Source organism: Lolium perenne, chromosome 4 (assembly GCF_019359855.2).
Source record: "Lolium perenne isolate Kyuss_39 chromosome 4, Kyuss_2.0, whole genome shotgun sequence".
Taxonomy (NCBI): Eukaryota; Viridiplantae; Streptophyta; class Magnoliopsida; order Poales; family Poaceae; genus Lolium; species Lolium perenne.
Genome location: NC_067247.2, coordinates 96,931,229 through 96,957,725, shown reverse-complemented (window position 1 = coordinate 96,957,725; position 26,497 = coordinate 96,931,229). Strand labels below are relative to the sequence as shown.

Sequence of the window (26,497 nt, the reverse complement as noted above, 5' to 3'; positions counted from 1 at the left end):
CCCCCAACCCCGAAGTAGGCCACCACCGTGAGCAGCCGGGAGGGAGAGGCACACCGGACCACCAATCACCACTAGGCACGACCACGCCGCCGTAGACATCGGATCCCTAGTCGTCGGGACAACCCCGCCGACGGTCGCATCGCCGAAGCATCACCCAACCGCCACAGCCCTTGCTAGGGCAGCCAGGCGTGACGCGCCGCAGAACCACCGGCCGAGGCCGCCGCCTCGGATTCCGCCCAGGACACCACCACGCCGATCTACGACCAGCCCCGCTACCGGTCGGCGATCTCCGTCGTCGATTCCGTGCCTCCTCCGTGCGCGACGTGAAAGGGTAGCCTGCCGATGCACAGAGCACCACGAGCTTTGCCCTCGCGCGCCGGCGGCAACAAGGAGGAGGAAGACCGAAGGAAGGGGGGAGAGGTGGCGCTGGGCTATCTTTCACCCGAAGATGTCTTCTCGTCCTAGAGCGATGTCTAGCTTAATACGTCAGTGGTTCCTTCGACGTTTGCTTCAGCTGCAGTTTGTGGAGTCCGATTTTGTGCACTTGAAACCATTATAAACGTTGCTCTTTTAGGCTGCTCTTACGTTTACCAACCGTCTTCGTTTCCCCTGTTTTCTCTCGCTCCTTCCATTTCCGTGTTGGTTTCGTGATTTCTTCCACCTTCTATGCCCTTCTCCTCTTCTCCCGAGCGACACGTTGAAAGCCAGTGCCTCCTCCCACAGCCCCACCACCTCCCTGCCTATCCACTTCAGAATCGGATGATTCATCAGTTGCTCACTCGCACAAAAACAAAGACCCATATATTTCGCATGTATAAATAAATCCGAAAGAAGTAGAAGGACGGAGTAGGATCTAGAGAGTAGTTGGGGGAGGATCCAGGGGACTGCACCGCCTACCTAGCTCCATGGCCGACAAGGAGGGCAACCTCGACGCCGTCCTCAAGGAGGCCGTCGACCTGGTAACAATTAAATTATTACACGTCCTGCTGCTCTTGGGGTAGTATTTTGGGTTTTCTAGCGTAGTTCCTGGAAGAAGGCTGCCCCGTGCTCTCGGTTCTTGGATGTGGATGGATTTACAGACGTTTCTAACTTTCCATGATTCCTGGAGTTCTCGTGGCTGAAATCGGAACGGGGATGGGGTTTACTGGGTTTTCGCGCCGCAGGGTGGCGGAATTGGTCTGCTAGTGCTAGGCTGCTAGCTCTTGCTCTGTTCTGATCAGCGGTAAAATACGCGTCAGTTCCTTTGTTTGTGAATCCCACAACTCTTGGTGACATCCTGGGGATGCGAATTCTTTCCCTACTTTAGTGATTCGTGTTCTTTGCTCAATTTCAGAAACAGTTCACTGCACAATTTTAGTCTAGGTTAAAATGTTAACCTATATATTTTTGCTTTCTTCAGGACTCACCAAAGTTTAATGAATTCTAAGAACTCCCAATTATAACTGCCATGCCTTTTAATTTTTCGTACAGCAGTTGGATGAAAACCCAACACCTTAATGCACGTCTCCGCCGAGAAATAGACAGATCACAGACACGGACCCATTTTACTTTTGCTGCACACATAATATTGATTTCTTTCTTTAATCTTCTCACGTATTTTCTGTTCAATATAGATCAATTGACTACAAATATGTACTTATGGTTCTTTCATAAATTGCAACTTTTTTCTGTTTTGGCTTCTCGGTTCTAGTCTTGAAGTAGGCTGCATCATACTTGCATGTTTCAGATTTGCAGGTTTCTTGTCATATTGTTTTCATGTTTGATAGAACTTTTTTAGATTATTAAATGCAATTGTTGCGAAAAAAATTCAGGAGCACATCCCAATAGATGAAGTGTTTGAGAACCTGCGATGCAGCCATGAGGGGCTCACTTCCGAGCAGGCGCAGCAGCGCCTGCAAATCTTTGGTCCGAACAAGCTCGAGGAGAAGGAGGTCAGGTTCATTTGGCCCATTTATTTGCCGGGAAGATTTTGTTGCTTCCTGGTCTTTGTGGAACAATAATATTCATTTCATTGATGTTATGGCTTTGTTAAGTTGAGAGTCTTGATGGCTGCAGGAGAGCAAGTTCCTCAAGTTCTTGGGTTTCATGTGGAATCCACTGTCATGGGTCATGGAGGCTGCAGCAATCATGGCCATTGCATTGGCGAATGGAGGGGTAAGACCTAACACATATCACAAATGTGTGCTCCTGTTTTGTTTGGTGAGGAGTTAAGTGTATGTCCTGCTCTTTTATCAATATGTGAGATGTGTCCTTCATCAGGGGAAGCCACCAGATTGGCAGGACTTTGTCGGTATCATCACGCTGCTACTTATAAACTCTACTATCAGTTTTATTGAGGAAAACAATGCCGGCAATGCTGCTGCCGCACTTATGGCCCGTCTTGCACCAAAAGCCAAGGTCCAAATTCACTTTATTTTTCCTTGTACCTGCATGTATCCCCTTTTTGGAGTCCATTTGAATTGTAGAACTGTAATACTGCTGGGTAGGTTCTCCGTGATGGTCGGTGGACCGAGGAGGAGGCAGCCATCCTTGTGCCTGGGGACATCATCAGTATCAAACTTGGAGATATCATTCCTGCAGATGCCCGCCTCCTAGACGGAGATCCTCTGAAGATTGATCAGGTTCTTTTCTGTTATTAGCATTCAGGTCACCTACAGCTTTCCTTTAAGATTTTTAGGTTGCCTCAACTGACTATTTGATCTCTTATTTATAGTCTGCCCTGACTGGAGAATCACTGCCAGCCACCAAAGGTCCTGGTGATGGCATCTACTCTGGTTCAACAGTCAAGCAGGGCGAGATTGAGGCTGTTGTCATAGCAACCGGTGTGCACACTTTCTTTGGAAAGGCTGCCCACCTTGTTGACTCCACCAACCAAGTTGGCCATTTCCAACAGGCAAGATCGAGAAGCTTTACATATTTATATATCTAGCGCTGTTATCAGTTTGAACTTTGAAATCATTACTAGAGAACTGATGTGTTCATTATGCAACTGATGCAGGTCCTGACAGCCATCGGGAACTTTTGTATTTGCTCAATTGCTGTGGGAATGCTTATTGAGATCATTGTCATGTACCCAATTCAACACAGGGCATACCGTCCTGGGATCGACAACCTTTTGGTGCTTCTCATTGGAGGCATTCCCATAGCGATGCCCACAGTCTTATCGGTCACCATGGCAATTGGGTCCCATCGCTTGTCTCAACAGGTTTACATCATTTTAGGGACAGTGTCAACCGTTTGTGACCAGACCCAAACTTTTGCACTATACAATTAATTCCTTTGTTTCGTTCCTGCAGGGAGCTATAACAAAGAGAATGACTGCAATTGAAGAGATGGCTGGCATGGATGTTCTTTGCAGTGATAAAACTGGAACCCTGACTTTAAATAAGCTCAGTGTTGACAAGAACCTAATCGAGGTGAACTTGAACACTCGTTTTATTGTGATCTCACATCTAACCTCAAAGCTCTTACATACTATCTTGGTCCAGGTTTTTGAAAAAGGAGTGACTCAGGACCAAGTAATTCTGATGGCTGCTAGAGCATCCCGGATAGAAAATCAAGATGCTATTGATACGGCAATAGTTGGGATGCTAGGTGATCCAAAAGAGGTATGTTGATATGTTGAATATGAGACGTACACCTGTAATGTTTATTTGCTAAAATGAACATCTGGCAATAATTCCCACAGGCTCGTGCTGGTATCGAAGAGGTTCATTTCCTGCCATTCAACCCTACTGACAAAAGAACTGCATTGACATACATTGATGGTGATGGAAAGATGTACCGTGTTAGCAAGGGTGCACCAGAGCAGGTAGTCTTTTTTTTAGTGCAAATAGCTTTAAAAAGCCTTACCCGAATGTTTCATTTGCATAATGATATTAGTGATAACACAAATTAACATGCAGATTCTCAACCTTGCCCATAACAAGTCAGAGATCGAGCGAAAAGTGCATTCTGTAATTGACAAGTTCGCAGAACGTGGACTTCGATCACTTGGTATAGCATATCAGGTGAGCTGAGTTCTCAGGATACTTCCCTTCATTGTGCAGCCGAATCTCGCAAGTGGTCATCCCTTTCTTCCTTGTAGGACGTGCCGGATGGGAGGAAAGAGAGTCCAGGTAGTCCATGGCATTTTGTTGCTCTCTTGCCACTCTTTGATCCACCAAGGCACGATAGTGCGGAAACAATTCAAAGGGCACTTAACCTTGGTGTAAATGTGAAGATGATCACAGGTATACTACCACTATGTTTTCTTTATTAATAATTCTAATTTTTATGAGCACCATGTCTTGGATGTTGATCTGTTTCTGATAAAAAGGACAAAAATGAATCATTCTGTTGGGGTTATGTTTTTGTGGTGATGAGACTTTAATCAGTGTCCATTTGTTATGCATGATGTGTTGCAATTAGAGAATCCGAACAACGAATACATGGACTTGATGAACCTTAAATGAAAACTTAAATTTTATCATGAGAAAATGGAATCATCTACTGTTCCTCTGTCTTTGCTCGGAATCTTGGAACAATCGTCGCCATGATGGGGAAGACTACAGAGTAGTGTTTGGATTCTTGGACTGCCAAGGCTGCTGCCATTTTGTTCTACAGTGGATTCCATTTCCTCTGAGATGCCAGAACTGCATCATTCAAATTTGTTCGTTATTGTTTGTTGTTTCTCTGATTAAATTCAATGACTAGCAGTCTGGCAGTTGTTGTCATAGAAAAGCTCCAAACAGCAATTCTTGAATTTTTTGTTGTCTTCAAATTTTAGCCAAATAAAACATGAGCTGATTCCAGTTTCCAGAACCTTCGTACAAGGGCAACCAATGAAATATCTATCTGATGTTTTTAGTTCTTTTTTTAATCTTACTTTATTTACTGAAATCAAGATCTGTTTTATTATTTGTGCTGTAAATATCCATTAAAAGGGATGCGCCATAACTCATAAGTAGAGTTGGAACACTAACCTCAGCACATGATGTACTGGAATCATATCATGTTTTGTTTTATAATCTCAATTTTCAATAAATTTGTTGGTACATCTGATTATGTGGATGTTTTTAATAGGTGACCAGCTAGCGATTGGGAAGGAAACAGGACGTCGTCTAGGAATGGGTACAAACATGTACCCTTCATCTGCTTTGTTGGGGCAGAACAAGGATGAGTTAATTGCTGATTTACCAGTTGATGATCTAATTGAGAAAGCTGATGGTTTTGCTGGTGTATTCCCAGGTATTTGTTGTAATTAATTAGATTTAAATGAATAAAAATAATATAATGGTAACATTTGTTATTTTCTCAGAGCACAAATATGAGATCGTGAAACGCCTGCAAGCACGGAAGCACATATGTGGAATGACTGGTGATGGTGTAAATGATGCACCAGCTCTAAAGAAAGCTGATATTGGTATAGCAGTTGCTGATGCGACAGATGCTGCAAGGAGTGCATCTGATATCGTACTCACAGAACCTGGTCTAAGTGTCATCATAAGTGCTGTCCTTACTAGTCGAGCAATTTTCCAGCGGATGAAGAACTACACCGTATGTCAGATTGAATCTACTGGATGCGATCTTTTTCGCTCATTTATTTTGAAGAGTTCTTCACTTATGCTTGTGTTACATAGCCGATATTCTGATCGACCTTCATGTTTGCAGATATATGCTGTTTCAATTACAATACGTATTGTGGTATGTTTGCTCTACTCTTTACTATAACTTAAAGTGTGGCCAAGTGCATTGCATCATGCTCTGTTTACATAGTTGATGATTTTCTTAGGTGTTTTGTGATTATTTTGCAGGCAGTTATAACTATTCATTTAATGAACTTCTTTTCCTGTTAACGCTGATGTTCCGCTATTTGATATTTTCATACATTTATGTATCTGATTCCTTTTTTATTCTAACAGCTTGGGTTTATGCTACTTGCCCTCATATGGGAGTTTGACTTCCCCCCATTTATGGTCCTGATCATAGCAATTCTGAATGATGGTACATTACTTTATTTTCCTTCCATTTCTCATATGCCTCACAATACCAGAGTAGAAAAATATTATCACCATTTCCATTCTGTGGCATTGACAGGTACCATAATGACCATATCCAAGGATCGAGTAAAACCATCTCCACTACCAGACAGCTGGAAGTTGGCTGAAATCTTCACAACTGGGGTGGTGCTTGGTGGATACTTGGCAATGATGACTGTCATTTTCTTCTGGGCTGCCTATAAGACCAACTTTTTCCCTGTAAGGAGTACCAAAGTGACCAAATTCAAATTTGTTTTGTCAAAAAACGTTAACTTTAGAGAATTAACCTCTTCATATGAATTGTCTTATGAAGCTCTCAACTATTAGGATCAATAATTTTGTGATCTGATCCTCAGACCTGTATTGACACTTGCTGTTCAATGTTCTTTTCAGAGGATCTTTCATGTCAAAAGCTTGGAGAAGACAGCTCAAGATGACTTCCAAATGCTTGCCTCTGCTGTATATCTTCAAGTCAGCACCATCAGCCAAGCTCTTATCTTTGTCACAAGGTCGCGAAGCTGGTCATTTCTCGAACGCCCTGGCTTTCTACTGGTCTTCGCTTTCTTGGTTGCACAGCTGGTATTCTCTCAAGATCTCACCCTGTTGCACTACATGTATATGTAACTCAATCTCCAGTAATTAAGTCTGCCTTTTTGAAACGCAGATAGCTACACTAATAGCTGTATATGCTGATTGGGGATTCACTTCAATCAAAGGCATTGGATGGGGCTGGGCTGGTATTGTGTGGCTCTACAACCTTGTCTTTTACTTCCCACTCGATATCCTCAAGTTCCTCACTCGATATGCTCTGAGCGGGAAAGCATGGGATCTTGTCATTGACCAAAGAGTAATATTACACACCATATTTTTTCCCCAATATTTTCTTCCTATGACTACAAGTGCACACTATATTCCATGCATTTCTGACAGATGTTTCTTTTTTTATAGGTCGCATTTACAAGGAAGAAGCACTTCGGTAAGGAAGAAAGGGAGCTCAAGTGGGCACATGCACAGAGGACACTCCATGGGTTGCAGCCACCAGATGCCAAGCTGTTCCCCGAGAAGGCAGGCTACAACGAGCTGAATCAGATGGCCGAAGAGGCAAAACGGAGAGCTGAAATCGCAAGGTATACAGGAAAAAAAAAATCCTCAATAGGCACTTGGACACAACCCTGAATATGGTGTTTTCCATGATCTGCCATGTTTCGCGACGATGATATGAATCTAACTATGTACTTACTGATGGTACATGGCAGGCTCAGGGAGCTTCACACACTCAAGGGGCACGTAGAGTCGGTTGTGAAGCTGAAGGGACTGGACATTGACACCATTCAGCAATCTTACACTGTGTGATCGATTTAGTTATCCTTAAGAGAGTATATCCTTGATAGTTGATGCATAGGAATAACACTGTCCTTAGGTAGGTGGTTAATGTATATATAGTTATATAAATCAAAGGGGGTTCATGTGCTATCAATCCGCTATTAGAGGTAGGGCAGAGACTGAATTCGCAGGATGAACCAAGGCATGAGGAAAATTTGAATTTTGTTCCACTCAAGCATGGTACGAACATCAGTACCTCGTGGACTTCTCTTGGAATATAGGAATAAATGGGTCCTCAGTTGCTCTCAGTCACTGATTCATTGCGGTTCAGGTAAGGTTCAGAATGACTACAATTTTCAAATCTGATGCACGTGTAATTGGAAACAAAATGTGAGTTTGAGAGTAGTTCAGGATCTCCCTGCTGGAGGAAGTAATTACGCGAAGCATGAAGAAAGGTGCAAATACGAGAGGTTCGGATATCCAGCAGACTTGCTGGCTATCCCTGTGTCGATAGTATACACCTGGTTGCACCCAATCTGCTCTGCCAGCAGCAGTCCGCCTCCTCAACGCTTGATCTACATATTGATCGAGCATCACCCGCTACAGCATCGGTAATAGCCATCTCAGGACCAGTTTGCCTGACCACTCTACCGGTGTCCTACTTTACGCACAGCAGGCACAAACATCCAAATTTATTTCTGTTCTGCGAAGGCATGAGACCCAGCAGGGCCGTTACTACTTACTAGTATCATCTAAGAAAAGTGAAGCCGTAGCTGTGTGATCAGAAAATCGATTTCCGACAATGCACACTGATCCCACTGGTACCGGCAGGCCCAAGCTTTCAGAAGCTAACTTGGTATTCTTATCTCCTTTTTTGGGAAATGTTATTATCATTTATTAAGTAAACTTTCTTCTTGCATAACAGCACACGTGTATTACCATATATCAACAAGTACATATGAACTTTCACAAGCAAGTTGGAAATCTATGCTAATGGAAATAAGTAGCTTGTAGAGCATTTGCCTTTTCGGAAGCCACCGAAGCATCTACACCTCTGCCCTCCACCGAGTATGCTTTCTCCTGCAAAACACAAAAGAAACATCCACTTCATAGTTTCAGAGTTACTGGAACTGGAATACATAGAAATAGTAGGTGCGTCTAAGGAGTGTCCTCTGTCTATCAGAACTTAAGTGAACCTGTTGAGCATAGAGCTGTTAACTATGGAGGTAGCTGCATCCGTGAATGTGCCAGTATGAGTGAGAAACTAATAGGATCAACTACCTCAATTTTATGTTATTACTGGAAAGGTTATAAATCTTTATAAATGTATAATTATTTTTACGCGAGTCAACCTATTTTCATAGAATTGGTGGTGAAAGTCACTTAAGACAGGACTTATACTACAGTATCATTAATGTGAAGTTTCTCGTATTATGCTTTGGGTTACTGTCTGGACTTAAGATTAACTTACTAAAGAGTGAAGTCATTGTGATGGGAGGTCCCAGGAGGAACAGGCCAGAGTGGCTAACATGCTTAATTGTAAAACTGGGTCCTTCCCTTTGACCTACCTTGGTTTCCCAATTTCTGACAGCAAGCTGACCCCTGCTGACATGGCTGGACTAGTGAATGTCGTGGGTCATAGAGTTGATCCCTGGCAAGGAAGGCTAATGTCCTCAGCAGCAAGATTAACCCTTACAAATGCCTCCCTCTCTAGCCTACCTACTTTTACCATGGGTCTTTTCCTGCTTGCGGAGGGTACCCACGCTGGTTTTGACAAGCACTTAGCACGCTTTTTCTGGGAAGGAGTGGGAGATAAACGGAAATTCCACTGGGTCAATTGGCCTGAGGTGTGTAGACCTAAAGACCTGGGTGGTCTTGGCATAATTAACACACGGTTTCTCAATATAGCCTTGATGACCAAATGGATTTGGAGACTTTTCAACGATGTTAGCGATAACCACCTTTGGCTACAATTGATTTGAGCTAAGTATCCGGCTGCGGACAACCTTTTTAGAGCCTCCCCAGCGGGTGGATCTCCTTTTTGGCACCAGCTTCATAAGATCAAGCATTTCTTTAAGCTGGGTGCTAAGTTTTCAGCTTGGAAGCAGGGATAGGATCCTTTTTTGGTCAGATTGGTGGTCTGGTACTGCCCCGTTTTGTGATCATTTTCCTAGACTCTTTGAGACTTCCTCTAACCCTTCGATGTCGGTGGCTCTGGCTTTCAGAGAGAGGGAAGATGGTGTATTCCATTTCGCCGCACCTTCAGCCCAGAGGAGGTCGATCTTTGGAACACCCTACTGGGTGAACTCCTTACACTACGCCCTGGTTCCGACCCTGACAGAGTGTCTTGGGCCTTGGAACCCTCGGGGCTGTTTACTACCGCTTCGATGTATCGGAAACTGTGTCACGGTGATTCTTGTCGGTTCGCTAAAGATATTTGGGATGCCGCTATTCCCCTCAAGGTCAAGATCTTTACTTGGCAGCTGGCTAGAAATAGACTCCCTACTAATGAGCAACTTGCTAAAAGACATGGACCCTCTAATGGCCTGTGTGTGCTGTGTGGTTTGCTGGAATCGGCTGATCACCTGTTCTTCTCATGTCATCTTGCTAAATTTCTCTGAGAGTGGTGTGCGCCTGATGCTTGAGGTTCAGTGGAACCCAACATCCTTTTCCCAGTTTTTCCAGATTTTGAGTTCTTTTTCGGGAAAAGCCAGAAAATTTATCTGGATTATTTTTACTGCCCAGAGTTGGGCTCTTTGGAGGATCCGAAATAAGTTCTCTATAGAGGGGGTTTTCCCAAACCAACCTGCTGATTGTGTGTTTAAAACTGTCCTTCTTTTACAGCAATGGCGACCGCTCACAGGAAGTAAAGACCCTGGAGCTAATGGACGAGGTGATCGGGATGATGAAGCAACTCTTCAACATGACTTACTCTCCTGTAACTCGGGCCTCGATCAGCTGAAGTGCTTTTGGTGTTTGTTGTAGCCTGGTTAAACTTAAACTTGCGTCTGTCCTGTTGTTAGTTTGCTAGCCCCTGGTCCGGTGTGGAAGGCTGTGTTCGTGTGTGTAATCCTGTAAACTTGTTTGTGGCTTTATTAATTTAAAGCTGGGCATCATATACTTTGTATAGAATTGATGCATTTGGTGCATCCCGAGTTATTTTTTGTATGGGTAGCAACTGATGAGTTAGTAGATATTGTCTTCTGGTTGACAGTTTACAAATGTTTACTAAGTCAATTAAGAGAGAATGGTGAGAATACAACGTAAAAATAGAAGGAAAGCAGTGCAGTTGTAGAAGCACACTACCAGCAAGCGCCACAAGAAAGGTGCACCCTCTCGTTTGCTAATTTGTTTGACAAGTACTTCAATCGCTGTGTGATATCAACTTGTGTTAGCTCCTCACATAAAGGGCAATAAAACATGAGTTAAATTTATTAAGCAATGAAGACCAAATACCTGTAGAAGCTTCTCCAGCATTTATTAGGACAGTGTACCAAACTTCATTGAAGACGTCCACTTGCTCATCTGATGCACCAATCATCTAAGTATACATTTGTTATGCTTAGTAAGAGCAGATTCATAATTACTTGTTTGGAAACACTAGGTTCAGTGATCCTACTTTATAGCTAAGCCCGTCGAAGTCTGGACCCAAAATGTCAAACACCGCCTTGTGCTCTCCTTTTCCATATTTAGAAACAGCATCTGCTAGCTGTATCAAAGAAAGCAACAAACATTAGAAAAGTCGATCAACTTTCCCAGTGAAAATTTGTGAAATGATGCAATAGACACACATGCAAGTAAAGGAAATTCCAAAATAATAAGAGATACAGGAAAGCAACATATCCGATATAAGTCACCACAAATGAGCCTATTACTCTGCCAGTGATATTCAGGAACCAAAACTGATCACTCCACGTTTGGAAAAATATACTACTACTTTTTCTAATTCGTACTGTCAATGTTTTCTTAGATATTACACTGTACATTTGGTATCTCTCCAATAGCATTGGACCTTGAAAAATAATTTAGCACACCTGAATTGCCTTGTGCATCACTTTCTGTCTCTTTGCTTCCATCGAAGAGACTCTGCAAGAAATAAAATCCAATATTGAGAACCTTTATGAGAAGAGAGTATTATGTTTCTCACAAAAGAGAACCATTCAGATATCTGACCTTTTTCTCAGCGAGTCCAGCAGATTTTCTGCTGCTTTACTTTCATTCATAGTTGATAATGCCCATAATATAAGTAAATCAAGGAGCCATTCCGCATGCCAAATGGACTGAGCAAAGTTCAAACTGGAACTGTCAGTAGAATGAATCTCTTATAGCTCAGTTTATATGCGTAAAATGCTCTTCCACAGTATAGGCATCCCAATAAAATCTACAACTTCTAACGGATATAAAAAATGTTTCCAATTTGAAATAGTACCTCATTCTTAAGCTCATCAAGCAATGTTTTTAACCTCTCCTTGGCTGGACCTATCTCACCGCGTACATATAAACGAAGTAGCAAACCAAGAGCATTCAAATAGACCTGACAGCATGATAAATTACTTAGCGTCTGAGACATCAATGTCTAGGAAAAATGACAAACGATAATACCTCTGCTGCCTCACTATCACTTCTATCGAGTTCCTTCATGATGTTTTGGTCATATACCTCCAGAACTTTGCTAATAGGGGATTCACCTTCCAAGTAACAGACTGCCACATGCCACCAGTTGTGGGTAAACCTACAAGGGAGAGGGAAATAATTCTCTAAGAAATCATGTCTTTTATTATTAGAAAGGGTATCTTCAAAGAAATCATAGAAAGGGTATCAAGTGTGGAACTGCATACATAAATGATGAGCATGCTGTCCATGATGGAGAACATGATTCCATGAATTCAGTAGCTTCTCTGAAGCGACATTCCTGCTGGAAAACATGGCACATCTGCAAGATGGAATGGAGAATGTACCTTAGACTCCACTGACTGGTTTACTGAATACTCATGTGTCCAGGTATGAAAGGTTCATAATACTGACAAGTCAGCAACTATATGTAATCACTGAATCTAAATATAGCCAAATCACAAATCATCCACATACATTATGCTGTGACCAGAAGTCGTTCTTGTTTATAGCCAAGCCTTTCCTTGCAGCTACCTCAGCTTCGTCCATTCTTCCAAGTTCTAGCAAAGGGAAAGCGAGCATGCCGTATATAAAGTTTTGATCTTGGTTCTGTGGCAAAACCTGATCAGTAATGAGATAAATGAATTAGTAAGACATAATACATATGACAGAAGTATTTTCATACGAGAAGCTGCATTGACTGAAGTAGTTCCTGCATTGGGTTACCGACAGGCAGAGCCATAATTTCGAATGAATTTGTAAAATGCTATTACGTTATCGCTGGGTTTCATTCACTGAGATACTCTAATGTTAGAAAACTAGGCATTCTACTCCTTTGAAACAATTGCTTCCATCCAAAGTTGTTGTTGGATATTTGTTTAAATTGTGTAACACAAGTGAACCCAATGAACAGCAGTGAGCAACATGAATTAGTAAGAAAAGGTACCTAGTACAGTAGTATTTTCATATGAGGAGCTGCTTTGATATAAGAAGTTTGTGCATCGAGCTATCGGCACAAATAGACGATTTCAAATGGAAATGGTAAGATGCTGTTACACTGTCGTTGAGTTTCATTGACTGCGCTATCCTGATGTTAGAAAATCGTGCGCATTCTAAGCGATTACTTGATTTGATTTGTCGCCAAAAAGCTGCTGTTGGATACTGTTAAAAATTGTTTAATACAAGTGCACCCAATGAACAAAAGAAACAGCATCACCGTTCATGGGAAAATTATAGGCATGAAACCACACCTCTTGTACTCAGCTTACTTGTTGGACAAATTTGAGGGACGTATCCGGGCGTCCCACGTAGAAGCAGATGAGCTGCGCCCTCTTGAGGGACATGAGATCCCTGGGGAATTCCTTGAGCAACTGTCACGCACAATACAGGGCACGCTACTCGTCAGTCAATTGCTACTCTCTTGCCCTCTTGGGCGATAGCAGAATCCAACAGCAGGGAGCTTCAGTTTCCAACCTCGAAGTGCCGCTCGATTGACACCTCCACGTCTCTCTCCTCGCCGACGAGCGCGGAGAGCGCCCGGAACACCGCCCTCTCGTACCCCGTCCCTTTGTCCTTGATGAAGCAGAAGAACGAAGGAACACACAGCGCAGGGGAGTCAATCAACGGGGGATTGGGAGGAGGAAAAAGAACCGAGGAGATCGATCGAGCGGACGAGGAGGTGGGCTTACGAGGCTGGCGGCGGCGGCGGCGAGGAAAGCGGCGGCCTTGGCGCGGTCGCGCGGGGCGACGAAGTGCGCGGCGAGCGCGGACGCGAGCGCGCAGGACGGGTCGGCGGCGGCGGCGCGGAGCACGGCGCGGCCGCGGTGGCGGCCGAAGGCCATGGTCTGCGCGTAGTAGTCGTCCAGCGCCGCCGCGCAGTCGGCCGACGCCGTCCGGTACTCCTGCCCCCACATGTCCCTCCTCACCTCCGCTTCCGCCGCCTCCGCCGCCATCTGCCGCCGCCTGCCGAGCTCGTTTGGCAGTGCTGTGCTCGGTGACTCGCGTCCTGGTTGGGTGTGGGCTGCTCAGCTGGGTTGGCGTCGCGTGGGCGTGTGGAGCTTTGGGAGTGGGAAGGGTCGAGAGGCCGCGTGGTGCCTGCCGTGGTGCCACCGCTGGGTTGGCTACGTCCACATCGCGCGTGGTGGTTCGCCGGTCAGACAGACAGCACGGGGTGGGCGGCGCGTCTGTTGCGTTGCGTCGGCCCGCGCGTCAGTGATTTTGGGCTCGGCTCGTGGATTGTGGTTCTTCCCATGCCAAGGCGCCTCGCAGCGGCCGCCGTATGCCGACGCCGGCGGCACGTGACCGGCGTGGTAGAAAACGATGATAAGGTGAGGTGGCAGAGTTCCGTTTTTTATTTGGAGTGTGGTGGTAGTACATTAGAGCAATCTCCAGAACAAAATTTCGTTTTCAGCGTGCGCCAAAGGCCCTTTCCATCCGGCGCGACCAAATACGGTGTACGGTGCTCCGAGCCCGTCCCTGCTACACAGGGGACGCTTCGGGCACGTCAGACACAACGAAATTCGAGGCGAGTAGACACCCTAGCACATAGCGGTGTTCGACGCCGCCACGGCGGAAGAGGCGCGGCGGCGCTGGACGGAGGAGATAGGCGAGCGGTGGCGTGCAGAGCGGCATCGCCTGCACATGGAGCGGCATCTCCAGCACCGTGAACGGATGGAGGCGATTGAGCAGCGGCGGCGGGAGGCGGTGTAGCGTCAGCAGCGGCAGGCGGCGGAGGAGCGTCAGCATCGCGAGTCGGCGCCGCGCGGCAACGGAGGCGGCCTGGGGGGTGCGGGCGAATGCGTTGGCGGCGCAAATGGAGGAGGAGGAGGACGAGGCGGAGGAGGAGGAGGAGGACGACGACGACGACTTCGAGTGGTCCGACGACGACGGGCCGCACCCGACGAAGCGGCGGATCGCAACGAGCGCTCGTCGAGTCCTTCGAGTCGGAGAAAAAGCTCCAGGACAACGTCCGTGCCCGCGAAGACGCGCAGATTCGCCGCGCTGTCGAGCTCTCCCTCCAGGCGGCGCGGCAGGGGAGGGCAGGCGATGTCACGTTGCTGGAGCAGCAGCGTCTGCTCGCCACCCTACGCAAGGAGAGGCGGCGCGCGGAGCAGGAGCTGCGGCGGAGGGGAGGCGACGACGGGGCGGGACCGTCGAACGCACCGCCGGGCGGCCAGTAGGCTAGGGTTAGATAAAATCTAGCCGTTTTCATTTAAACTTATAATATATAATCAAATTTGAATGAAAATCTTTATTTTCGTGCACTTTTATTTATTTGGGGAACGGCTAGAGAGCGACGTCCTCCAAACGCGGCTAGAGAGCGACGTCCCCCAAACGTGGATAGGGTTGATGCTCTTCCATATTTACTTAGTCATAGCTTACGAGCTGATTGTACACATTTGTTTTTGATTAAAAAAAGAGAGTGGTGTTTCAAAAAGAGTCGCAACCCTATCCACTTTTGTTTTATGATTATGGAGACCTTTTTTTACAGTCAATACCACATATATTCATAGTAACAAATAGTACATGGTAGAGATACATGAACTGACTCCAACGATTACAAAATAAAGTCTAAAAGACAGTAACAAATCTTCGAGGTATTTAATTTCTTTCTTCTTCCAGGACACAATCTTGTACTCTTCTGAAGTCAGCCAAAGATAGATAACGAACCATAGATCTGTAGATACCGACGAAAGTTCTCCCATAATTTTTTGACCCGCAATGCCAAGGCTGCGTGCACGCACGCAACCATTAAAGCAGTCATACAACATCGGCAAGAGTACCAACACCAGTATGTCAGGGAATAATAACCGACTAGCTTTGTCGTTGTCGATGGAGAGTCGAGAGTACGAAACACCATTGTCGAGGATGTAGCAGCCAGGACAAAAACTGCGAGGATAATCCTACTCGCGGCAACAACGACAGAAGATCCAAAATCGATGTGGCGAAGCAAGATCCGAAGGCCCATACCTAGAAAATTGTGATCGTTCAACACCACCATTGATGCCGGGAAGAAGATCTCGTCGCCGAACGAAAGGCCGAAGATCACTTATTGCAGACGATGCCATCTCCATTGAGGGAAAACCAACAAGAAGGCGGCTACCAAAATCCTAACATAATCTAATGAAAACAGTACTTTTATTCGAAACTCCACGCATAGATCGGGTTCTCCACTCCTCCCGACGCCGGTGAAGCCGACCAGAGGAGGGGGAACCAATCTATGGAGGAGGATGAACTGGAGGCGGCTCGGGTTGAGGCGGCGGCTGAGAGGAGAGACGGAACGAGTTCGTTGTATTAGCTGAGACTTAATCCATGCTTGCCAGGTCGTCGTACAATTATGTTTGTACAGTGAAAAAGTCGGATGACGTTTCCGTTAGGGCAACTCCAACGGGATGACACAAATCTAACGTCCAAAATGGTCGCGTGTGTCCGTTTGCGTCAGCCCGTGGACACGAAAATGGTCCTTTTTTACCGCACGTCTGTTTGCGTCTGGGGTGCCCAGTAGCCCGACGCATTTGGCCCGCGGACACGAATTTAGATGTTTAAATAACAAAATAAACAGGTTCAAAGTACTTAGTTATTACATCAAAATATTTATAAGTCTTGAAAATGAGATGATATTGACGACTATGCATTGTCTTTCATGGCCAGCCAATGCCGACCGATGCTCGATCAAATCCTTATATAGGAGTTTGGACATGTTGTCATTGACTTCAACATTCATATGCAGATACTGCTGCCAGGTTGATGCCCCAGGGATTGGCGCAACCAACTCGTCATGGAAATTCCATATGTGCTCATTGCGACCATCAGGACGCTCATCGTCAAAGATTATGGTGCATGATCACGCACAAGTCATCATCTCATGCATAGTCTTCAGCGACCATGTTCTTGCCGGGTGATGGAAAATTCCCCACCGAGGTTGGAGCACACAAAATTCCCGCTCCACATCTATCATGGTAGATTCTTGCATCATGGCAAACCTCTTCGTTTTTTCTGTGTTTAGATTACGGACAGTCTTCACCAGTGTGGCCTATTCACGATAGATGCCATTAGCAAGAAAATATGGCTTGTCGTATGTATTTTCATAGATCTGAGGAGCTTTGCATTGCATAAGTCTGTTGAAAAACGGAGAGCTATGCAACACATTGATGTCTTTGTTGGAACCGACCATGCCAAAGAATGAGTGCCAAATCCATAAATCTTGAGATATCATTGCTTTTAGAATGACAGTGCATCTCTCCGCATGACCGTTGTATTGACCCTACCATCCAAATGAATTGTTCTTCCACTCCTAGTGCATGCGATCTATGCTGTCAATCATGCCTGGAAACCCTATAGACTCGAGACAACAGTCACCTTGTGTCCTTAACTGTTGGCTCGCTCAAGTAATAATTTCCGAACACGGCAATCACGGCTCGGTAAAACCGGTACATGACATCAAGGCAGGTGCTCTCACCCATTTGAAGATACTCATCGAATATATCAGCAGTCATTCCATACAATAGCATGCGAATAGTTGCGGAACATTTTTGGTAAGAGGTGAAGCCTAGCTCACATGTGGCATCGGGCCTGGATTGGAAGTACGAGTCGTAGTCTTTGATGCCCCATAGAATGACCATGAATAGGTCCCTTGACATCCTGTACCGCCGCTGGAATAATTTTTCCGGGTACACCAGATCGGTGCGGTCGAAGTAGTTCTTGTGGAGCCGGAGGTGCCCTTTCACTCTGTTGTGCGGCAGGGTTTTTTGAGCGGACCTCCATAAAGCCTTGGTGCAGCGGCGTCTGGCTGGCATTGTGCTCGTGGAGGATGGAGGCCGCAACTGAAGTCATGTTCTGCGTCGTCTGCTCTAACTCGTCGTCGGAAGAGGAGTCAGTGACCTCACTACGAAACTTTTCGAGCGACTTCCACATGTCCATCTGCGTGGGTAGCAACTGCGGATCAGTGGTCGCCCACAAAAGCGTCCAAAAAATGAATTAAAAAAACTACCAGCGCAATTGATCGAACATGTTTGGCTCCCGAAAGACGCGACAGATGCGGTCAAAAATCTATCCCGACTCCGATCCAGTTCTCCGGCGCGGCGAGGCCCGAACAGATGGCGGGTACTACGGTGGTGCAGCGGGTGTGGTTGGGGTGGCGGCATTGCACTAGGGCAGTAAATAAGGGGAAGATAAAACAAATTCGTACGGTTGATTTCGATGTCCCTAACTAGCGGGACCAGATTAGAATACGAGAACACTCGGCGCGACCGCGCAGCGTCCGCCGAGACACATCCAAGGTACATATTTGGCCCGTATTTGCGTTTTCGCTGACAGCTCGGTTACTATGTGTTAAGCCGGTGGGACTGGGTGTACGCGTAGTTTTGAACCGCGCCGTGCCAGACGGTCTCGCCCCGTTGGAGATGCCCTTATGCAGGGATGCCATTTCCTCCATCTCGCGCGTCCATAGCCGATCGAACGGTCCATTCGCTGTGCCGGCAACGTCTGGCGCCACTGCCACTGGAGCCTCCAACCAACCAAGCACTCTCTTTCTTCTCCATCTCCCCCAATATTCCCATAAAAAAGTTTATCCCTCCGCGGCAAGATCCAAAATCACATAAAGAAAAAGGGACAAGAGAGCGGAGACCTGAGGAGGAGGCGCCATGAACAATAGCCACGTCGAGGAGGAGGTCGGGAAGCTCAAAGAGGAGATCCAGAGGCTCGGCCAGCAGCAGCCCGACGGCTCCTACAAGGTTAGGCCTTTTCCTGCCGGAAACAAACGCGGATCTGGCATCACAGCCGCGTTCGACACATTTTTCTGTATTACCCCACGCCGATACGCCGTTTGGTGTGTGCTGTCGATCATCTGATGTGGATTCTCCTGTCATTGCCCATTTTGCTGGATTATGTGCCGGCCGTTGTGGTTTCGCTGATGTGCCTATTATACAGCAGAGTGTTGTTCATAACTCATAAGAGATAATGTGTTTGTGTGAACGAATCGCTTGATTCCGTACATGAAGTGTGAAAGTTCAGATCCATAAAAAATAATTTTGATGGTCAGATCCATAATTTATCATTCTCAGACAATTCAGACCAGTAGTACAGGGTCATGAATAGCTGATGAAATCTATTTGCATCTTAGAACTCGGTTAATGGTCTGGATACTGATAAGCTGAACAGATCCTATCGAAATCACAAAGAAAATTTCCCATTTCTTGCCTGTGTGGTAGAATTCACTGTAGTTTTTATTTTATTTTCCCTATGGTTACTGTATATTCAGTTCGATATATTTGCATTTTACCCACTGAACTATTTGGACGCACAAGTACTAAGAAACCGCCAGTTCGACACAAATCTATTTGCATTTTAAAACATGGTCAATTAAATGTGGGTAATTAAGAAATATCCTCAATAATTATCGTTGCCTTCTCTTATCCCACTAATAGGGAAAACCACATTAGCAGCGTGTCTAAATAGGTCCGCTACTGGTATCACGCCAGTGGTATTAGGTTACCTGTAGCGTGCGGCCGTGAAGAGGAAGTTGCGTCCGAGTCGACCTCGCCGCCATCGATGAGGCGGAGGATGACAGGGGAGGTGGGTGGGGGTCCGGTCGATGCCACATTCGTGGATTTGGAGCAGGAGGTGGTGCTGCTGGTCGAGGGACAATACAATGGACCATGTGGATGTGGATGGGGAAGGGGAGGGGGAGGGGGAGTGGCAGTTCCGGATGCGGCCAGCGGTGGAGAGAAAGTGAGCTGAGAGAGGGTGCAGGGCCGGTTAGGATAAGGCACCAAAATACTGGCAGTGTGTTCCTGTGGTACCTACGCTACCGACAATCACGTACTGGTAGCGTGGGTAAGTTCTGGCCCCGTGTGCGGATGGGGCCCACATTCTAGTAGGGTGTTCTTTTACAGCCTACGCTACCGGTATTGTATTACTGGTAGCGCACCCTTTGGCCGCATGCTCTCTTACTTAAGTAGCAGCAGCATAGCTCTATTTGGGCGTGCTACCAGTAGTGTGACACCTATAGCCAATTTCCTACTATTGTCCTATGCGCTCTATTTTTTGTCTTAATTCTTGTGTGCTCTCACCAAGGAACAACATCAACAGGAGAAATACTTGTCAATGAGAGTCATGCTATTGGATTTTTAACAGGAATTGTTTAATGAAAATACCTAAAAATAACCTTCACTACTGGACAAGATGAGATGTCTATGACTACACATGCTACCTAGAAATTGTAAGACGACATACGCTTCTGGAAAAAATAGTTGAAACCACCCATATTTCTGGACTGGGGAGGGGGACCTATAGTGTGTACTATGGTGACCTTTTAATCGTATATTCTTTTATACATCTGATCTTCATCCTTTGACTCTAAATAAATTTGTTGACATCACAGTGGACAAATGGACACAAATATTTTAGCATGGCATCATTACTGTATAGTTAATATTGCGGTGTAAATATTGATGATTTATGCTAATGCTGACATGGTATATTTTGAAGCACCACATTACAACAGGCAGGCAATAATTCAAAATGCAGTTTTTCCAGCTTAGGTAAAAGAGTTCTGTGTATATGTGAGTACTAAACATGTATCCTATTAGTAACATTGTCAATAGGTATACAACAGGCAATTGATGAATCTAAGACTCGCAAAATGCAGTTCTTGTTTCGCTAAAAGAGTTATGTGTTTGTGTGTTCTAAGCATGCATCGTATTAATAACATTTTTAAATCGCTAGACTTATAACGATGAAGTTCTATGATTTTACATGAACTAAAGACACTTATCCACCAGTAAATTTGTAGTTTAGCTTTCTTGCATTCGTGAACATACTCAAAGGATGCGAAACTTGTGTAATTAAGTATTGTGGTTTGCAGGTAAAGTTCGGTGTCCTCTTCAATGATGACCGATGCGCGAACATATTTGAAGCATTAGTTGGCACCTTGCGGGCCGCCAAGAAGAGGAAATTTGTCACCTACGATGGTGAACTGCTTCTGCAGGGTGTTCACGACAATGTGGAGATAACCCTCTTCCCTCCTCCCGCTGTAGCTGCTGCTTGAAGTTTGCAGCTCTGAAATGTCTCTCATGTCATTTTGTTGATGTGCTTATTATTTGCTGTGCTTAAATTCCTACAAAACACTCTGGTATATTCCCAGAAGAGTACTATTGTGTGATGTATAACTCATGATCCGTGCTGTTGCTTTGCTCTATTGCTTGCATGGTTGTGTTCGAAACATGTGCTGATATACTATCTCGTGAAAGACACACTCGCATGCTCCAGCTTGGAAGTAATGGCCATGTGTTAGTGAAAGTGTACCAAACACTTGCTTGTTTGACAGCGACATCTATTCGTACTTTCATTTGTTTCTTCAGACCATATTATATAAGGTGTCAAATAGTTGTAGGAGCAATGTGTATATAGAGCTATATGACTAGTTTGTTTTGGCAATGTGGTGTGACTCTTTTTCTTCATGTTAGCCATGAGAATGGGAGATGTTGGGAAGAAAACATCCAGCAGCTGCTACCGAGAAGAGACATCGTAGTCTTTCTTAGCATCATCCCTCTTTGGTGGAGCAAAGGGCAATCAGTTTGTGGCAAAAGCCGAGATGCTAATTTTGTTATAGCGAGCCACAACGTTCGCATGCCAGACTCAGCGTTGCATGGGGTTCTCCGGATTCTGACAAGTAAGGATGTGATTGGTTGCTCGGCTGGATGCTGGAAGTTGTACCAGCGGAGAAGTAAAGGAGAGACTAATTGGTAGGCCACAAATTGTGTTTTTCGGCTTCGTTGATGCAACACAAAATGTTTAGCAGCTCACATAAATCTCAATACAGTAACCTTGTACACACTTTGGTAATGTTACCATTGACGAGTTCAGAGTTTAAGGTATTACAAGCGATAACACAAGCTTATGAGCGCCATGAACCTCCTCCTCGACCTGGGTACCAACCATGGGCAGTGGCACAATCTTTCCGGCAGCTTCGGTGTGTTCTTTTCTGGCAGTTTGGGTCGCGGCGTGGTGATGGGTGCTGTGGCGGCGGTGGCGGTCTCTGGCAATGTCGCAGTGCGGCGGTGTTCAGCGTCTTCCCAATCCCATATCTTTGCCCAGGCGTGCTCAAGGTGAGCAGATCCCCCTCTTGACGGGTGCGGCGCCCCCCGATCCGGGGCGAGAAAATAGGGGTTTTCTTCGGAGGTGGAGCGACTGGCATTGTGTTTTCTCCTATGGTGTTCGACGATGGTACGAGTCCTCCGTGGCGTGCTTCCAGTACCTCGCTTCCTCTTCAGTCAGATCGCAGCGCGGGACAATAGCGTCGATGATCAAGCTTCGCTTCAATGTCTTTTCTCTTTTTAGTGATTGTTTTCCGTTGCCTGTAAGCTGCTTTTCAGCATTTTGTAAACTCTGGCCGTTGTGGGCTTTATTAATTTAAAGTCGGACTGGTGGAGCCTTGAATCTAAAAAAAAAGGAGGTCGGGAAGCTCAAGGAGTAGATCCAGAGGCTCGGCCAGCAGCAGCCCGACGGCTCGTACAAGGTTAGGCCTTTTCCTGCCGGAAAACAAACGCAGATCTGGCATCCCCGCTGCCTTCAACACATTTTTCGACCTGTGGGCTATCGCCTGAGCTGGGATGGGAGGGGTTCAATTTCATTTTCTGTATCGCCTCACGCCGATTCGCGGTTTGGTGTGTGCTACCGATCATCTGATGTGGATTCTCCTGACATTGCCCATTTTTCTGGATTCTGTGCCGGCCGTTGTGGTTTCGTTGATGTGCCTATTATACATCAGTGTTGTTCATAAGAGATGATGCGTTTGTCTGAACGAATCGCTTGATTCCCTACATGAAGTGTGAAAGTTCAGATCCATAATTTATCATTCTCAGACAATTCAGACCAGTAGTACAGGATCATGAATCATAGCTAATGAAATCTACTTGCATTTTAAAACACGGTTAATGGTCTGGATACTCATAAGATGAACAGATCCTATCGAAATCACAAAGAAAATTTCCCATTTTTGCCTGTGTGGTAGAATTCACTGTAAATTTCATATTTTCTCTATGGTTGCTGTATATTCAGTTCGATGTGTTTGCGTTTTATCCACTGAACTATTTGGACGCACAAGTATCAAGAAACCACCAATCCGCCACAAATGGGACTGTAGTTTGATACGCAAGGGGAATGCCCAATTGGCAATGAAGGTATCCACTCCGATTTTATGAGAAAAGAGTGTACAAACAGTATCTCCATAACTGTGCACTTCTTTTCCAGAATTCTGTATAACGTGGTTCAGTTTTTCTAACATTGTGGTAGAGTTTATCCGTTGTTGACCATTTCAAGAAGATGGTTATAGCCTGCAGCGTGCCATCTAATGGGCGCTGCACTTTCGCTAGAAGTGTCTGGTTGCCAAGTATTATTTGTTATAAGCTTGAATCACATATTCCTTTTGTTTCTTAAACATGTAAAGTTCTAAATTGCATATAGTGGCTTAAAAAGGGATTGTCACTTGATTTCCCCATCCCTCTCTTTGGCAATGAAGGCTAAACTAAGTACTCTCTCTATTCAGTAATGTATTTTGATCTTACCATGGTCACAACAGTTAAGGAATATCCACAATAATCATCATTCTCTTCTCTTACTCCTATGTGCTCTATTTTGTCTCTCAATTCTTGTGTGCTCTCACCAAGGAACAACATCAACAAGAGAGAGCTATGCCATGGGATTTATGACAGGAATAGTTTAATGAAAAACACCTGAAAACAACCTACAGTTCTGGACAAGTTGAGATTGGCTATGACTACCCATGCTACCTAGAAACTGTAAGACGACATATGCTTCTGGACAAAATGGCTAAAACCACCCATACTTCTGGGCTGGGGAGGGAGACCTATTGTGTGTACTATTTGCCCTTTTAATCGCGCATTCTTTTATGTTTGTGATGTTCCAGCCTTGACTCTAAATAAGTTTTGACATCAGAGTGGACAAATGAACACAAATACTTTAGCATGCATCATTATTTTATATTTCATAGAGCTGCATAAATCTTGATGGTTTATGCTAATGCTGACATGGTATATTATTGAAGCACCACATTTCAACTGGCAGGCGATTATTCAAAGACTTGCTAAATGCAATATTTTCACTTTTGTTTCGCTAAAAGAGTTCTGTGTATGTGAGTACTAAACATGTATTCTATTAGTAACATTGTCAATAACAAATAACAGGTAGGTGACGACTCTAAGACTCCTAAATACAGTTTTTGTTTTGCTAAAAGAGTTGTGTTTGTGTGTTCTAAGCATGTATACTATTAGTAACATGTTCAATCGCTAGACTTATAACGACAAATTTCTATGATCTTACATGAACTAAAGAAACTTATCCACCAGTAGATTTGTAGTTTAGCTTTCCTGCATTTCGAGAACATACTCAAGAATGTGAACTTGTGTAATTGAAGAATCGTGGTTTACAGGTCAAGTTTGGTGTCCTCTTCAATGATGACCGATGCGCAAACATATTTGAAGCATTAGTTGGCACCTTGCGTGCCGCCAAGAAGAGGAAATTTGTCACCTACGAAGGTGAACTGCTTCTGCAGGGTGTTCATGACAATGTGGAGATAACCCTCTTCCCTCCTCCTGCTGTAGCTGCTGTTTGAAGATTGCAGCACCGGAAAGTATCATGTCATTGTGCCGGCGTGTTTATAATTTGTTGAGCTTAAATTCCCATGAACTATCTTGTCTTCCCAGAAGAGTACTATTGTGTGATGTATAAACTCCTGACCTATGCAGTTGCTTTGTTATGCTGCCTGTATCTTTGTGTTGGAAACTTAGTGCTTATATGTATGTCGGAAAAGACACAGTTAGGAGTACCAGCTTGGAAGTAATGGCCATGAGCTATTGAGAGCGTACCAAACACTTGCTTTTTTTTTTGCGGGGGCAAATACTTCCTTGTTTGACAATGAAATCTATTGTACTTTCTTTCCTTTCTTCTCACCATATTATATAAGTGTGAAATTGGTGTTTGGGCAATTGTGTGTATAGCTGCATGATTAGCTTTTCTTCATGTTTTTGTCAGACCAGAGGGGGTGGAACCCCTTTGACATACTTTTTCATGTCATAAGAATGGGAGATGTTGGGAAGAAAATATACAGCGACAACCTTCGAGAAAAGACACTGAAGTCTTTGTTAGCGTCATCAATTTTTGCTCAGGCAAAGGGTAGTCGGTTTGTGGTAAGAATCGGCATGATAAACTTGTTGTAGCGATCCACAACGTTGTGATGTGGGCCCCTGTAATGTGCATGGTTATCAGAAACGTGAAGAAGAGCATGACAAGATAGCACATGATAGGGGTGATGTAGAATTTAAGATCATATCTGATTCTACTTATAACATTATCTAGTACCTTCGATGCATTAGAGCCTTTGTATGAGAAATTCAGGGCAAACTAAAGATCAGTTGAAACTCTGATGGTAAATTTATACAATATACCACTGCAATAGTTAGAATCAAGTTGGGTCAAATGAAAATGTTCGTCATGATCCTGAAATTTTGGTTGAATTGTTATATATTATTTGATTTTACCAAATAAGGGGACTGCCTAACATCAGATCGGTTTAGTTAATCATATGATTATATGACTAAATTGATATACTGCCAACCATATATGCAAGGCGGATTGGTCCAATGATCTCTCGCATGCCAAGCGCGTGTATTACTAACTTAAGGGTAGTCATAGTATGGCGTTACTACCTTTATAGTGCATACTCCACGCATTGGTGAATACATTAATTACCTTACTGACTCATTCTGTATTAAAAAGTGTGATGTTATGCTAACACAACTAGCCCTTACTATAAATCGTATCTATCTTGATTCAATGGTATGCTATGTCATAAAAATGTCTAAGTAGCATTGCATGTTACTCCCATTATGGCTAGTCTAATGAACTAGACCCTTTTCACCTCTGGAAGAAGAGAAAGGCATTTATCGCTACATATTTTTTTCTATGGCTTCTCCCCATCTTATATAAACATCCGAATGCCAAGTATAAGGAACCAGCTAGCAGAGGTCAAACAAAAGTATGCAGAGACTTGGAGGATACTTCTCGCAGAAGGAAGCCACCTCAAGATCGATTGCTAGTATTGGAAGTCTAGTTTTTCATGCATTTTGCATTGTCAGTTCGTGTATCCATATAAGAATGGGAGGCATCAGGATAAATTCATCAGCCCATTCAGATAATGATGGGACCTTCAGTTCCTCCCCCTGCAGACCCCAAAGACATTCTGACTTGAGATTGACAAAGAAGCCTGAGATAAAATTCTAAATGTTGGAAATGTACAAACATAACTCCCCAATCTGCCCCGTTGACAGTACAATATCACAATGTTCGTGTGTGCGCGCACGCCTCGCGTGTGTGTTGAACGTGTTGTTGAAGTCTGTGAGGTTCACTGTGAAACCCAGATTAGGAGATGTTTAACCTCCATTACGAAGAGATGAGTTTTGAACATACATTCCAAAAGTAACTAGAGATAATTAGCTCTGTAGACCGTTTTAGCTTTTTCTAATTTT

The 26,497-nt window shown here is 44.6% G+C and overlaps 3 protein-coding genes and 1 pseudogene across 3 annotated transcripts; 3 read left to right on the top strand and 1 right to left on the bottom strand.

The window, feature by feature from the left end:
* Positions 1–617: 617 nt before the first annotated feature.
* On the top strand, positions 618–7,651 carry LOC127293392 (plasma membrane ATPase 1). The gene is made up of 21 exons (XM_051322994.2): positions 618–959; positions 1,812–1,931; positions 2,056–2,154; positions 2,260–2,397; positions 2,487–2,621; positions 2,714–2,893; positions 2,999–3,205; positions 3,297–3,416; positions 3,489–3,608; positions 3,689–3,811; positions 3,906–4,010; positions 4,088–4,232; positions 5,065–5,229; positions 5,300–5,538; positions 5,653–5,685; positions 5,904–5,985; positions 6,079–6,239; positions 6,414–6,599; positions 6,685–6,867; positions 6,969–7,147; positions 7,277–7,651. Exons 1-21 carry the CDS (start codon positions 906–908, stop codon positions 7,371–7,373), a joined length of 2,871 nt encoding a protein of 956 aa, XP_051178954.1. The 5' UTR covers positions 618–905; the 3' UTR covers positions 7,374–7,651.
* A 562-nt stretch (positions 7,652–8,213) lies between these two features.
* LOC127293394 (uncharacterized) lies at positions 8,214–14,148 on the bottom strand. Its single transcript, XM_051323004.2, has 13 exons — positions 13,643–14,148; positions 13,428–13,526; positions 13,223–13,324; positions 12,432–12,575; positions 12,182–12,276; positions 11,946–12,075; positions 11,773–11,877; positions 11,517–11,623; positions 11,378–11,429; positions 10,963–11,052; positions 10,800–10,884; positions 10,650–10,714; positions 8,214–8,423 (listed from the first exon to the last, which is right to left on the bottom strand). The coding sequence occupies exons 1-13, from the start codon at positions 13,904–13,906 to the stop codon at positions 8,334–8,336; spliced, it is 1,428 nt and encodes a 475-aa protein (XP_051178964.1). The 5' UTR covers positions 13,907–14,148; the 3' UTR covers positions 8,214–8,333.
* A 4,346-nt stretch (positions 14,149–18,494) lies between these two features.
* On the top strand, positions 18,495–21,150 carry LOC127293391 (costars family protein). Its single transcript, XM_051322992.2, has 2 exons — positions 18,495–18,685; positions 20,818–21,150. The coding sequence occupies exons 1-2, from the start codon at positions 18,596–18,598 to the stop codon at positions 20,998–21,000; spliced, it is 273 nt and encodes a 90-aa protein (XP_051178952.1). The 5' UTR covers positions 18,495–18,595; the 3' UTR covers positions 21,001–21,150.
* A 710-nt stretch (positions 21,151–21,860) lies between these two features.
* Positions 21,861–24,958, top strand: LOC139830118 (costars family protein-like; annotated as a pseudogene).
* The last annotated feature ends 1,539 nt before the right edge of the window (positions 24,959–26,497 follow it).